This window comes from Argiope bruennichi, chromosome 4 (assembly GCF_947563725.1).
Source record: "Argiope bruennichi chromosome 4, qqArgBrue1.1, whole genome shotgun sequence".
NCBI lineage: Eukaryota > Metazoa > Arthropoda > Arachnida > Araneae > Araneidae > Argiope > Argiope bruennichi.
In genome coordinates, this window is record NC_079154.1 from 18,055,782 (window position 1) to 18,071,017 (window position 15,236).

General features: G+C 33.3%; 1 protein-coding gene across 2 annotated transcripts in view; it reads right to left on the minus strand.

Annotated features, from left to right (window-relative positions):
* Positions 1 to 15,236, minus strand: part of LOC129965538 (uncharacterized) — a 130,014-nt gene that overhangs the window by 22,606 nt on the left and 92,172 nt on the right. The window contains exons 1-2 of one of the 2 annotated variants that reach the window (XM_056079513.1): positions 6,985 to 7,103; positions 4,226 to 4,369 (exon numbers count right to left, since the gene is read on the minus strand). In XM_056079513.1, the coding sequence (XP_055935488.1) occupies positions 4,226 to 4,369; positions 6,985 to 7,034 (194 nt within the window). In that variant the 5' untranslated portion in view covers positions 7,035 to 7,103. Of the gene's footprint in view, positions 1 to 4,225; positions 4,370 to 6,984; positions 7,104 to 15,236 lie in introns of those variants that run through there. The other variant, XM_056079512.1, reaches the window with a different exon arrangement.

Here is a 15,236-nt window from a genome sequence, read left to right on the forward strand (position 1 = left end):
CATTGTCGTTCCTAACCATACAAGGAACTGTTACAACAATTGTCTGAAACACAAGGGGTATAATAAAGCAAAATTTAAATAGAACAGTTCTAAATATCCATGGAAGCAGATTGTGGCAAAATTAGTGATGATATCTCAAGAGGTATACTTAAATAACTCTGTAATTAATATTAACTCAAGCTGGCAGTGCAGAGAAAGCTATGCAAGGTCATACTCTGATGACGCAATGCCTCTTTCCATGTGCGTTACAGCTGTAGAAAAGGACGCATGTAACAGATTGGTAACATTTCAAATAGAGAATTTTATTACACGAAATTCGATTAATGGAGCCTTAAAATAAATTTTTTTCAAATGTATCATTTTTTCTAAATACTAGCTGCGTTTGGCGATCAACTGTTTCGACAAAAATATTGGTTGCATTTAATTTCAATCAAACCTTTTGGGCATTGCTTCGTGTCCACGATTTTATCAACAAACTAATTTTTAAATATCAGATTGTCATGGATATAAAACGCTGTGTCATTTTAGTTGGCTATTATACGTTTTGCACTTGAATTATCCTAATAAAGTTAAAACTCATGATATTATAGTGCTATTAAAAACTTAACTATTCGGTTCATTTACTTTCTAACTAACGCAATACTGTAATTTCTCTTTCTCATTTCTACCATGTAAACTTCTCAAATATTGAACAGAATCTGCTTTTTCTCTCAGAAATAGGGAGAGAGGATCATGAAACTAAATATTTAATGAGATGATGAAAACTGTTTGATTTTTGGTATAATAATGAATCCATTGTTAATAATTATTAAGAAAATTTTTAATCAACTCTAATTTAAAAAAATTTTGTACCACAACTAAACTGATGTCATTATAAAGACAATATTTTAAATTTTAAAATAGTATAAAAACTAGCTTGTGCTATAACATTTTCGGGAGTTGTCAAAATATAGATTACTTTTAAATTAATCTATATTAATTTTAAATTAAACTAAAATTTCAAAAGATTGCCCTACATGATGTGCTCCAAAATTTATGCTTGCCAGATTCCGTAGTTCTGGATCAAGCATTTTGTCTAGTAGACTGCGAAACACATAATACATATTCTCTCTTACTTTCTCGTATACGTAGTAAAGAGAAAGTATTGTAATCGTCAAAAAATTCGAACTCGAGGGACGTCTAAAATGAATCTGCACGTTTTAGACCTCCCTCTGTTCGAAAAACACAATTTTGGAAAATATCTACTTGTCTGTACAAGACAAAGATAACTCCAAAATGCTTTGAGCAAGATGATTGAAATTTGATATACAGCCTTTACACCAAATTTGCAAATTTCTATCAAATTTTGTGTACAATTTGTCCAGAGGGAGTTCGCCTGTCTAGATATTCGAATATAAGTTAACACGATAACTACAGATACTAATATAGATAAGTTTAACACGATAACTACAGATACTAATATAGATAAGTTAATACGATAACTAACGATAAGTAAACACAGATTTAACATCTATATTGTAGATACCTGTCAAAATTTGAGAAAAAAAAAACCAACAATTAGGTGACTGCCTGTTGGTTTGTACTTTCAGAAACATGTAAACGCGATCATTCAAAAACGCAATGACTTAAATATATCAAATTTGGTATGGGTTTTTGTGATTACAAGTGCAGTTTTGTGTCAAATTTTTGTTTCAATCGGTTGAGAAAAACGTGTCTAAAACAAAAATTCGATTTTTGGTTTTTATTCACCGCATGCCAGGGATTAATCGCCAAATAACTCGCCAAGGATGATAGGATAGATTTAGCAAAAATTTTAAATGCACGCCAAAAGTTAATATTTCGTAACTATTGTAAGTCGTTCTCAGTCATGACAAAGATTATTAGAATACACACGAGAAAGTCTTGGATAAACTACTCTCGCTAGTTATTATTTGTAGAGATTTGTTAATTTCGTAATTATTTAACTGGCTGTAATAACAGACCACTAAAGCTCTCTCAGCGTTGTCAATTCAAATTGTCTTTGCTCTTAAAAAGCATTAGGAATGTAAGAACGTATCTTAACCGCAATAAAAAGGGCTAAACCGAGATATTTTATTGTCCATTAGGGCCTTTATTTTTAGAAATTTTCATCGTTCCTCCAGCACGAAATGACCAGTAGCAGGAGCTCACTTTTTTTCGCCTCGCAATGCGCGCGTGCGGCCCTTGACAGTTGTTCAAACACTCCTCGAATGTTGCACAATGGGAAGGAGGAGCGGGAAAAATATTCATCCTCGCAACAGGTTTCAGCTATTTCGAAAGCATTTTCTCCGAAATCGTGAAAAATAATGTCGAAAGCAGAACACTCGAGTAACATGAGGCAAGGATAGTTAGATGCGAAGAAAAGGGAGAGAAAATTCATGATTTAATGAACTGTTAAGAAAATATTCTTAATGAACCCAGTTAATGGTCATGTAATTCAATTCATATAAACCGGGGCACTTTCATTTTGAACTCCATTATGCAATGCTACATAAACCAGAGGGAGTGTTCCTCCAAAGCTTTCTCTCATACCCTCTAATAAAGGTGATGATCCAGGGAAAGCCTTCACAACATTCGCATGCAATAGTTACGAAATATTAACCTTTGGGGCCTTATATTAACCTTAATTTAACATTTTTACTGAATCCATTGTGCCACCCTTGGTGATCAATCCCTGGCAAGCGATTAATACTATCCGAAAATCAAAATTGTGTTATACACGCATTTTGCCAAATCGATTTGAAAAAACTGACAAAATATTATGCTTGTAGTGACAAAAACCTACACCAAATTTGATATATTTAAATCTTTACATTTTTAAGCTATCGTGTTTACATGTTCCAGAAAATACAGATCTAGAGGCGGTTAACCCCATTGTTGATAATTTCTAGAGTAGTTAAATCTGTGTACTGAATTTTATTTATCAAGATCTCTTTGTTTTACAGTTAGTTATTGTGCTAACTTGTATTCGAACAACCGGGCAGACACACTTCCTTTGAAAGGATTTTGTTCAAAATTTGATAATAAGTTTACAAATTCGTGCAAAGACCGTATGCCAATTTTCTTCCGTCTAGCTCAAAGCTTTTTTCAGCTATCTTTGTCCTAGCTGCTTGACGGACATTGTTCGAACATGTGTTTTTCAAACTCAGGGAGATCTGAAGCATCGAGATTTATCAAAATCTGTAGTTCTAATTACTTGACGATTATTATAATTTCTCTATACTAAGTATACGAGAAAGGAAAAATTTACTTCCCTCATGCCAGAATGAAAATTGTGAATTCGGGGTAAGCTCATGAATGTCAAAAGAGCTCATTTTTATTTTCAGAATTTTTCACAAGAGTTATTTTGTGCCCCGTAGCACAGAGATGAATCCATGGATTGCAGATGCCTCTTTCTCGATCGATAAAAACAACAATTTAACACAAAATTACAATCTTAATATCAAAATTTCATGCCATATTTATTTAAGTCTTTGCGGCCATATTTCGAAAATTTGAGAATTGGCCCCCTAGATAGAGATTGGCCCCCAACTGGATTTCTTTTTATGGAGTTATTTAAAATCAAAGGTCTATGTCAACAAGCCACAATCATGCGTGCATTGAAGGAGGAAATTCAACGTTGTATCAACGAAATTCCCCCATATTTATGCAAAATTGTCATGGAACATTTCGATAAAAGAGTGTGTATCTGCCAGCAAATCATTGGAGGTCATTTGCCCTATGTGTTATTCTATAAATAACCCTCTCCTGTGTACTTTACGATTCAATAAAAATATAACAATTTAAAGAGAAAAAAAAACTTTTTTTGTTAATCTTGCGTAATTTAAATCTTGCGTTAGAACATTGTTCTATCGTGTAACGTTCCATTTTTAATAACCCTGCACTGTCACCTGTCAAATGTTATTTAATAGGGTTGGCAAGCTTTTACTGCACGAATGGTTTCAAATTCAAATCTTGCTTTAATTTTGGGGCATCTTTTAATTTTTTGAACTCGGAAAAGTCTGAGAAATAGGAGAGTCATCAAAATCTCAAGGCCGTTTTTATCTTCGGCAGTTACAATACTTTTCCTGTACACTTCGCACGCAAGTAAGTAATGACCAGAATGAGCGCAACAGAAGAGATGGAAAAGAAAGTGAGAGTTCCCGATTGACTTCGTGTATTCTAGAACGTGTTTCTCACAAACAGACAGAATAGTGGTACATCTTACCTGTTGCACTCTTTGAGAGCAGAGTGATCTCCTTTGATGGGTCCCCCGGACTGCGTGAGACAAGAAGAGCGCCTTGGAACTCGCAGAGAACCGGTATGACTTCGAGATTTGCTCAACTCGCTTTTCGGGATTGGAGGAGAGTAGCTGTGGGAAAAAGAACGAGACACATTTCAGCCTTCTCCAACGGAAAATCAAGGTCTCCTTTTAAATATTCAGAGCTGTAAGAAAGCAGTGGTGACCTCTGAATGGGGAAATTAATTTAGTTCGAACAAAAGCAAAACTTCAGTGTTCTGGAAGTGTTTGATGCATTGCTTGAATTCTGACATACAGCGTCGATATTGATAAAATCACGATTTTTCACAACGCCATCATAAAAGAATGTTGAAAAGCTCTACTAACTTATTTATTATAAGCTATGGATATATATATATATATATATATATATATAATTTTTTGTTGGTTTCGGCATTTTAACAGGTGGTAGGTGGTAATCGGGAGGGGGATAATATTCTGTCTGGAAAATTTGCAACAAGAAATCTTTGCGATTTTCCTCCCTGAAAACTTTTCTTTATTTCGCCAGAGACATTAACCCTTTAAGTATTGCATACAAGTTCCTTGAGGTATCAGAACGTAGCGCATTTTTTAAAAATCTATATTTCAATTTTTCTTGTAATACTAAATACTTTAATTTATGACTAATATAAAATAAATGAATTTTTGCATAAAATATACTATTTAAGTGTCCAAAAAAATTGAGCTCCAAACAAAAAAAATAAAGTAAAATGTGTACCCAAAGGATTAAGGGATTTAATGAGCGTAGATGAATAGCTCAGTCGTGGGTGCTGCTATTATAATCACACACACACACACACACACACACACACACACACACACACACACACACACACACACACACACACACACACACACACACACACACACACACACACACACACACACACACACACACACACACACACACACACACACACACACACACACACACACACACACACACACACACACACAAAATCTCTACAGATTTTTTACAATTTCTTCATACCTTTCACACTCAATTATTCAACAAAATAAATAAACCAGAAGTGGTCTCCTCGAAACTTTCTCACATATTCTAATAAACTTATGCCAGAGAACGCCTTACATGGCATTGGCGTACAATAGTTATGAAATATGTACTTTTGGCGTGAATTCAGCATTTTCAATGAATTTATCATGTCATACTAAGCGAATATTCCCAGGCATTCCGTTAATAGTATCCGAAAAAAGAATTTGTGCTTTAGACGCGTTTTTCTCAACCGACTGAAACAAAGATTTGATGCATTATTGCACTAATAGTCACAAAATCCCATGCCAGATTTGATATATTTACGTTATTGCGTTTTTCAATTATCGCGTTTACATGTTTCTGAAAGTACAGACAAACAATCAACTCGTTATTGGATATGGCACAAAATTTGACAGGTGTCTATACACTATAGATATTAAACCAGTGAACCGCATCTTATTTATCCAGCTCTCTTCGTTTTATAATTTTTGTGTTAACTGATATTCGAATAAGCGGACAGACAAACTTATTCTGAACAGAATTTAATCAAAATTCGATAGAAACCTGAACATTTGGTGTTAAGACCGTATACCAAATTTCAACCGTCTAGCTCAAAACGTTTTGAGTTATCTTTGCCACAGACAGACTGACATTTTCCAAAAATGTGTTTTTCGAACTCGAGGAGGTCTAAAACGGGGAGATTCGTCAAAATCTCGAGTTCGAATTATTTGATGATTACTTTCTCTACACTATGTGTACGAAAAAGAAAATCTGATGAAAATTTGAGAGGGTCAACCTTACACTTTTTCATTTATCGAACAGAATAAGATCCAGTCAGGAGGGGGCGGGGCTCTAACATTATCCCTGCATCAAAATAAAACCTAAAAATTCAAATTACAAAATATTATAATTTTATGAATTAATTCAAAATAATTAAATTCATTCTTGGCTTCATAAATGTCTATCGAATTATAGCTTTTCAATCTTGTGGGCTAAAATTAAATAATTTAACGGTGCTATTTTTCCGATACAGAAATCACACATAATCCACAAACACTTCAAATATATTCTATGGGTGTGGTCCTCAACTCCTTGCCGTTCGATTGAATTCTGAAACATTTTGCGATAAAGCACCATTTAATTTGAGTTAGGCAGTGTGTAATATCGACTGTTAGGAAAAAAAACCCGAATTTTCCGAAGGGTTTAAAAAAAATTGATATTGTACAGATTTTGTGTATATTTAAGCAAGTCACGCGTACTTTTAATTGTATGGTGTATCATCATTGCGCAGTTGGCCATTAAAAGCTGATGATAGGTACAGTTCATGAGCGTACAAGAAGGGGGGGGCAGGGTAATCGCATCAGTGAGAAGTACATTCTCGAAATGGAAGTTATTATCTAAATAAATAATAGAAATGAAAAGAAAAGCAGACAAGTAAATTCAATTGCCATTTATAATTTATAGCCCTTAAACACTTATTACACTGAGATGACATTCGCACCTAGAGAGAAAAAGGTTCAATGTGTTGTCTTAAATGTAGTTAACATATGGATAAACTAAAAGAAATAAACAATAAAAAAAAACAAATGAATATGTACATTTCGCAATGTAAGTTAAAGTTGCAGATTTAATACCATTTTACATATTCAATAGAATCAACAAGATAGAAATATTCAAACATTAAAGATTTTACCTATTTTGAAAACAAAGAAAGATCTGAAATCTTGAATTCGAGGCACGCATCTTGTAAAGGGTGTTATCAGGAGATTCAAAAACGAAATATGTAGATTTTTTTTCGCTAATGCACTTGGAGTAAATCAAGCGCTCGCATTGCTGTTGAGCCACCAATATTTTCATGCATAAATGCTGAGATATATTACGCAACGCGATGAAGCTGCGTCAATATTTTTCAAAGGCGATCGCTTCGTCGTAGTTTTAAGAGCGCTTCTAGGTATGGCGTCCAGTGTTTGCATTACAAGAGGCTGCTGAGATTTATCGGCGGTCGACATTGAAGAGGGTTTTAATCAAGCCCTTTAGTTGAAGCGGGGGGTCCCCCACAAATTGACGTAGAATCAAAGAGCGGTTCACAGCTTAAAGTTTTCGTATTCTATGCTAATATTAAATTAGCTTCTTTCAATTCAAAGTTTAATCTATTTATCACAGAAGAGGATTGCGAAGACAGATCACGGGCCATTTATGATCTATCTCCATAGGTTCAGCCTCTGCTAACATAATCATGGCGTCTGTGGAGATAGATTGCGGGCCATTAGTGATCTATCTTCACAGACGCCACGATTACGTTAGCAGAGGCTGAACCTATGGAGATAGATCATAAATGACCCGTGTTCTGTCTCCATAGACGCCATAATCATGTCAATATAGACTGAATCTGTGGAGATAGATCATAAATGGCCGATGATCTATCTCCACAGATTCAGTCTATATTGACATGATTATGGCGTCTATGGAGACAGAACACGGGCCATTTATGATCTATCTCCATAGGTTCAGCCTCTGCTAACATAATCATGGCGTCTGTGGAGATAGATTGCGGGCCATTAGTGATCTATCTTCACAGACGCCACGATTACGTTAGCAGAGGCTGAACCTATGGAGATAGATCATAAATGACCCGTGTTCTGTCTCCATAGACGCCATAATCATGTCAATATAGACTGAATCTGTGGAGATAGATCATAAATGGCCGATGATCTATCTCCACAGGTTCAGCTAAGGCTCACATGATCGTGCCTTCTGTGGAAACATATAGATCATGGACCCTTTGCGATTTATCTGCGTAGGTTCACTTTCTGTTGACATGATCATGGCGCCTGTGGAGACAAGAGATTTATATCACTACATTATTGTCAGCACTTTAACAAAAATCCTTTATTTTATCAGTCCCAGGATAGGAAGCTAGTCAATCTAGTGCCAAAATATTGCTCAAAATAAAAAGTGCATGATATAGTTAAGAAATACTAACACATTATGCGCCTGTCAGTCATGACTGATACTGAACTTTCCGATTGGACTGCGCCAGTCTTCGGTGGCTGATAATATACTGACACCAGTGACTGATGTGGTACTTTTCGTCCAGGTAACATCAGTCATTGTTGACTGACGATGTTAATTTTCATTCAGATTATGCAAATCATTGCCGACTGGCGATATAAATTTAAAATATTATTATCTTAATTTCAATATGTGGATCACGGAATAATTCACCTAAATGCACACCATCTTATCGCAACTTTATAGATCCCTAGCCGCACATCAAAGAAATCCGATATCGCCGACTAAACGCCAAAATAGGCTTGGCTTTAATCAAGTTTCTTTCAAAATTTAATTATCTCATCAGAGAACACTGGCATTTTGGAACTCATCTCCACATATCTAGCCTATGTTCTCATGACCGTTTATGGAAACAGTGGAGATCTTGACTACTGTTATTCACTCGCGGATTCGGAAACCCTCTGCGCTCTTGCGCATCGGCAGGAGGCGTTTATTTCGTCAAAAAAGAGGAAAGAAAAGATGGAAGGATAGGGATGTTTACATTTAGAAAAAAGGGCAAACTCGTAATTATTTGCGTAATTAGGATATGTGATAATAGCTCATTTTACTGCGTACCATTCCTTAATGTAGTGCATTAATCGAAAAATGATAATTTTAATCTGGCGAAAACAGTGCAGATTGAATCAGAATTACTTTTGAGTTCATTAGAAGATAAAAAAGCAAAGTTATATATCATATCTATTTATTTAAAGAAGAATGTATATTTGTATGTGTTTTATTCAAACCTACAGTGTTTGCTCTATTGTTTTGAATGTGGTTTTCAAGACAAGTGAAAGACCAGCGCCAATTTTTCAAAATTGAAAAAGGAATAAAGGATTATTTTTTTAACTTTCGCTAAAGGAAGAAAATCACGCGATTAAATATTTAATATTTATTGGTGGAAATTAGGGAAAGAAACACATTTTTGGAAAAAATTGCCAGAATTCAAGAAACGTTTGCATGATTATTAAATTGTATCATTAAAAAGACGGAAAATGATAAAACAATTTTTGTGCAATAATATTTTTAGAAGTTATAGCGGAAAAATTTCAGAAACTTATTTCGAGATGCACATTTCCAATATATGCGCCAATTTTGGATCTGTAACTCATCTGGTCTGACCAACAAACACTTAAACACATACATTCATCTTTATTATAATAATTCGGAAGTAATTTTAAGAGCTATTATAAAAGCCTCGCTGTATAATTATCATTAATAACTAAAGAGTACGAAAACAATGGAATAAACTGAATTTATATCCGGAAGCTGTTTATTGAAAATTTGAATTTTTATTTTTTGTTTAAATCAAGGACTTGTTTTGAAGCTATATTATGAGTTACAACATGCAGAATTCGTGATTCGGAAGTGATCAGATAACAGCTTCTAAATCAGCAGATTCTGCGAGCTCCTAAATCGACTAATTTAGTTTAACTCGTTACGTTATGCAAATAAAAACTTTGAATCGTGTGATTTGCATCTAATGACACCGTGGCAATCACTTTGGATGAATATTTATCATTAATTTTACTATCATATAATATCTAATAAAAAACTAAAGATTCAAATTTCAAATCTCGCGATCGCAGAATTCAAACTTTAGAGCTACAATTACAAATAAATTTACAATCTCTCAGACTAAAAGTATATTTATCCCTTTCAGATACAATTTAATCATAAAAAATTGTACATGGACTGCTAAATTTCAATTAATTTCTCGAGTATGTAGTAAGTATAGTAATGGTCAAAAAATTCAAATTCGAGATTTTAACGAATCTCCACGTTTTAGAGCTCCCTGAGTCCCCCCTCCCTGAAAACTAACATAACTATTTCAGAATATTTGTTTGCAAACAAACACAAAACATTTTCAATGCATCGCATTCAAATGATTCATCACTTAATCATTTTTATGCAAGAAGCCTTTTCGTGACAGTCCAAATAAAATCATCTGCCGACGCCTTTGTCCAAGGCTAAAACAAAGTTTATTTTGTCATAGTAAGTTGATAGGCAAGAATAGCCTTTTTCGTGTTGCAGCGTCCATTATTTTCAGTTAATGATTAAATGATACAGAGCTAAAATAATTTATATAGAAATTTATATATTATAAGAATACATTTCAATATTCAGAAGAAATAGACATATCTTGGCAATCGTAAGAAATCGCGTCTTCCTTATTCCATACAATTAAGGTAGTGATGTTAGCATAGGGGTGCATATAAATACCAATTAATTTCAGAGTAGAAGTATTTTAAAATTTACTGTCACTGTGCAGGCCTTTTAAGGATTGAAAATCACAATGAATGCAAGCAAAAAACCGTGATTCTATTTGTTGACACCTCAGAGAAATAGTTTCTGAAGTTTTCGATGTATCTACATAAAAAGGGTATCGCAAAATTAATGCAAGATTTTAATATGTCACCATTCGTGCAGTAAAGTATTGGAAACTCTATTAAAAATTATTTGATAGCTGATAGTTCCGGGTAAGTAAAAATGGAGCGTTACAAGATAGAACAACGTGTTAACACAAGATTTGAATTACATAAAAAAAAGTTTTTTTCTTTAAATTGTTATATTTTTATTGACTCAAAGTACACAGGATAGGGTTTTATGTATGGAATAACACATAGGGCAAATGGATTTCACGGCCTTGCTAGTACATATGTACTGTTTTGTCGAAATGTTCCATGCCCATTTTGCATAAATGTGGCTGAATTTCGTAGATGCAGCGTTCAATTTCTTCCTTCAATGCACGCGTGCTTGTAGACTTGTTGGTATAGTCCTTTGATTTCAAATAATCCAGTAAAAAGAAATCCAATGAGGGGGCCATCTCGATGTAGGGGGCCAATTCTCAAATTTTCGTACTGTGGTCGCCAGGTTTTCATTATTTTTGAAATATTGTTCAACAATGAAAATACGATGTTCTATCGTTAAAAACTTCAGTTTTACTAACCTTAAATTATCCAGTTGACAGATAGTTTTTTTAGTAGTGTTGCCAACACTTTACAGTACGAATGGTAGCAAATTCAAATCTTGCGTTAATTTTGGGACACCCATTAGAATATTATAGATGGTATGCATTATTTCTTTTTATAAGTAAATGAAATTAAATTTAACTTTCATTCTTTTCATTAACTTTAATTTTAATTAAATTTAATGAAATTAACTTTAATTATGGACTTTAAACTTTAAAGTTTAATTAATCGTTGTAAGTTATGAGACATTCGTTAGACCTGAAATTTAATCTGAATATTCCTAAAGTTATGCGATTTCCTTAAGAAAAAGAGAAAATAAAAGCATTGCTATAAATTGGCGTACAGCATACTGAACGTTTCTAGGGAAAGTCGTAAATATTCTTTTCAATGATTTTCTTCTTATGATGCCACCAAGAACGTCGTTATTCACATGTACTGCTGTTTTTTATAACAATTACTTTTGTCCAGCAAACTTTTGTTTCCTTTTAATTGGCAACAGTTCCGTGTTTGGGAGATAGTATAAGACGCGAATTCGCAAATTGTACAGACTAAGTCTATGGCAAAGGACACCGACGTGCTCTGATTGGTTTAAGCCTTGGCATCTTTTTGGCAATGTTTTGCACTCACAATAGTGCAGTTTTTGTTTATTTGGCTCAAACCTTGTACCTTTCATTAGTTTTATGGAAGATACGAGTGAATATCAACACGATCTAATTTTTATTAATATAATTGTTTTCTCTAAATATTACAAGTAATACTACTCATACTAATTAATAATAATAATAAATATTACTAATAATACTTGTAATACAAGTAACTAATGTTGTTTATACACAGAAGTATAAAAATTAAATGAAAGTAATTATTCAACATATGATGCAGCAATTAAATAATTCTTATTTTTCTATGATTTTCGTGCCTTTATTAGATAATTTATGCAGTCATTGAAACTTGTTGCTGAACGTTTGTTACTTTCCCATCAACTATATATAGGGAGATGATTACTTAATGTCCAAAACGTATAAATATGTAAGCTTTAACGGAATATGCGTTTACGTAGATAATCTTTTTAGTTGTATCAAAATAATATTAAGAAGAAACAAACACAAAAAATATTTTTAATAAATTGTAATTTTTATATTTCCTGAATTTAGGTTCAGGATTTGATCTTTTCTGCTGATTCCAGATTAATATTACATGTAAACCGTAAAAAAAAGGAGGCCAGATACATTCACAAATGTTATATATTTTTTAAAAAAATATATTTCGATATGGCATCTTTTTGGCAAAACACTGCCAAAAAGATGCCAAGGCTTAAACCAATCAGAGCACGTCGGTGTCCTTTGCCATAGACTTAGTCTGTACAATTTGCGAACTCGCGTATAAGACATTTCTTCCGCTGTCTCTCCATATTTTCCTTCATCACTTGACATTTATTAACAGTAGATATTGTTGAACGCTGGGATGACAGCCTTTGTTGCTAAAAAAATCCCTTAACCCCCACATTCAATCAATCAATTTCGCAAATAATTTTTCTTTGGTGGGCATTTTATATAACAATCCTTATAGAGCTAACTATATGTAAGATTTTGAAGACTTTATTTTGACTTTCCTAAACAAAATCTCAATTCTTCAAATACATCCAAATCAAATTTCAAATAATTCTGAAGAGTGATACTTGTTTTACAGCATTTTAAAGCCGTAACTTTCAATATAGACATACAAACGGATATTTTTAATAAGAATATTTGTGGTGACGCTTTATAAGCCAGATAACAGCAACGAGACATGAGAAATTTCTTTTGTCTTGTGGTCATGTTACTCGGCTACGAACCATAAGGTTGCGAGTTCGATCCTCGCTTATCGCCAATAGCAACATATTTACTACTGTTCTACACGTTTAAACACATGTTTATTAAAAACTGATTATTTAGCCAATTTCCTTAGTAAGAGGCCTATACTAGAAAACGCCTAAACGATTAAGCTTTTTCCTCCTGAAAATAGATGGATATAAAAGTATGGATACTTTTCCGTTAGCCGGGAGCAAATGAAAAGTCGCCAAATAATGTAGAATTCCACCAAATTTCTTACGCCAAATTCGCGTTTGGTTCACAATCCGTTAGCCGGGCGCAAGCGAAAAATCGTCAAATAATGTAGTATTCCGCCAAATTTCTTACTCCAAATTCGCGTTTGGTTCACAATTGGCAACATTTGCGCCCGGTTAACGGACAAGTACCAAAATATGTATCTGCTATGTAAGTAATGTATTTTATTTCAAATCACACAACTGACATTGATCTTTTTGAGTTGAATTCACAAAACGTTCATCAAAATATGATTATAGACAAAATGATGATGGAATAAAATTAAGATTTTCATACTTCATCATTCTTTCGATAATTTAAGTTAGTTTGGTAGCGATAATAATAATTATTTTTATCATATGAAAACATGATGTTGCTTTAGTTCGGGGTTTATGAAGCCTCAATATGCAAAGCAGAAAATTGGCGATTTATCGCTTTTGAAGTTATTAGAAAATGATAAAGAAGATTGTCACATTTGGCGTCATCGCCAACTAAATGTTACATCGTGACGCGAATGTCTCCCATGTACTGTGACCATATCTCCAAAGGTCTCGAGTACATGTATGTACTCGATTCTCCTGTCTAGACAGCATATCAAATATGTGCCAATCTCCAAAAATTCGTCTAAGGATTGACATCCTGAGTGGATACCAGAGGTAACAAAAAAAGGCTTTTAGAGATAGCAATAAAATTTGTTACGATTACATTTGGCGAGAAATGCTCCAAATATTTCAATTTGGAGCATTTGCTTTTGTACATTAATCTTAAGCCTAGTGGTAATCGTTATGACTTCCCTACGGAAATTGATATTTATATCTTCCAAAACAATCATCTTCCAACAAATAGTCTTTGTACTGTCTTAAAATTTAAAAAAAATTACCTTTTTATTGATATCAATTTCATATCTTTATAGTTTTCATTTAACTTTAATAATATTTTAAAATTAATTTGATACACAATCTTTTTTAAATGTTATGGAGTCATCCATCAAAATATTCAATTGAGTGTTTTTACCAATCATTAACTCAGTTGTAGGATTTTCACATCCGTTTTTATTTCATAATCTACACACTTTCAATATCAATTTTTTTCTTCTCCAAAATTAAGATAATTTAGAGCTCTAATGGGTCAAATAAAGTATAAATAGCTATATTCTGCTAAAACAAAAATAAAATTTAACTATAGGTGCAGTTTTGGAGGTGAGACATACGTGTCTCAGTAATCTTTTTAAATGGGACATATGCGTCCCTTTGGGGTTAAAGCGATGATTTAAAATACAGAGGATAAGAAAAAAAATTTCACTAACATATGAATGTAATCGCAAAAAACCATTAGGACATGCACTTCGATAAATTCCCCACTTACTTATCCCTTTGGGTGATTTAAAAATATCAGCGGGACATATATGTTAAAAAGGGGTCCAAAGGGATAATATGCAGTAAACTAATTCAACTAATTCATGTGTTTCAATCGGATTTGTGTGGGATTGATACCATATGACTTAAAAAAATAATGTTCTCACATGATAAAAAAAATGAAATTTGCAAGTCATTCCAAGTTTTCTGAAAGTCGAGTTATATTATTCAGAATCAATATGTCTAATCTGTTATTATCAATAATAACAGCGGTTAGTATTAGTTATAACCGATTAATAATTGAAAATAATATAAATTACTCTGTAAATGTCAGCGATACACACAGTTCCAGCAACTTGTTGCAAAATCTGACAACAGGATCAATCAATTAAAGTTAGCAAACGAGTGATGAAACCGAGAAACAAACGTGACCGATATCGGAAAAGAATATTACGAAAAATTCTCCACTGCATTATGGCAACA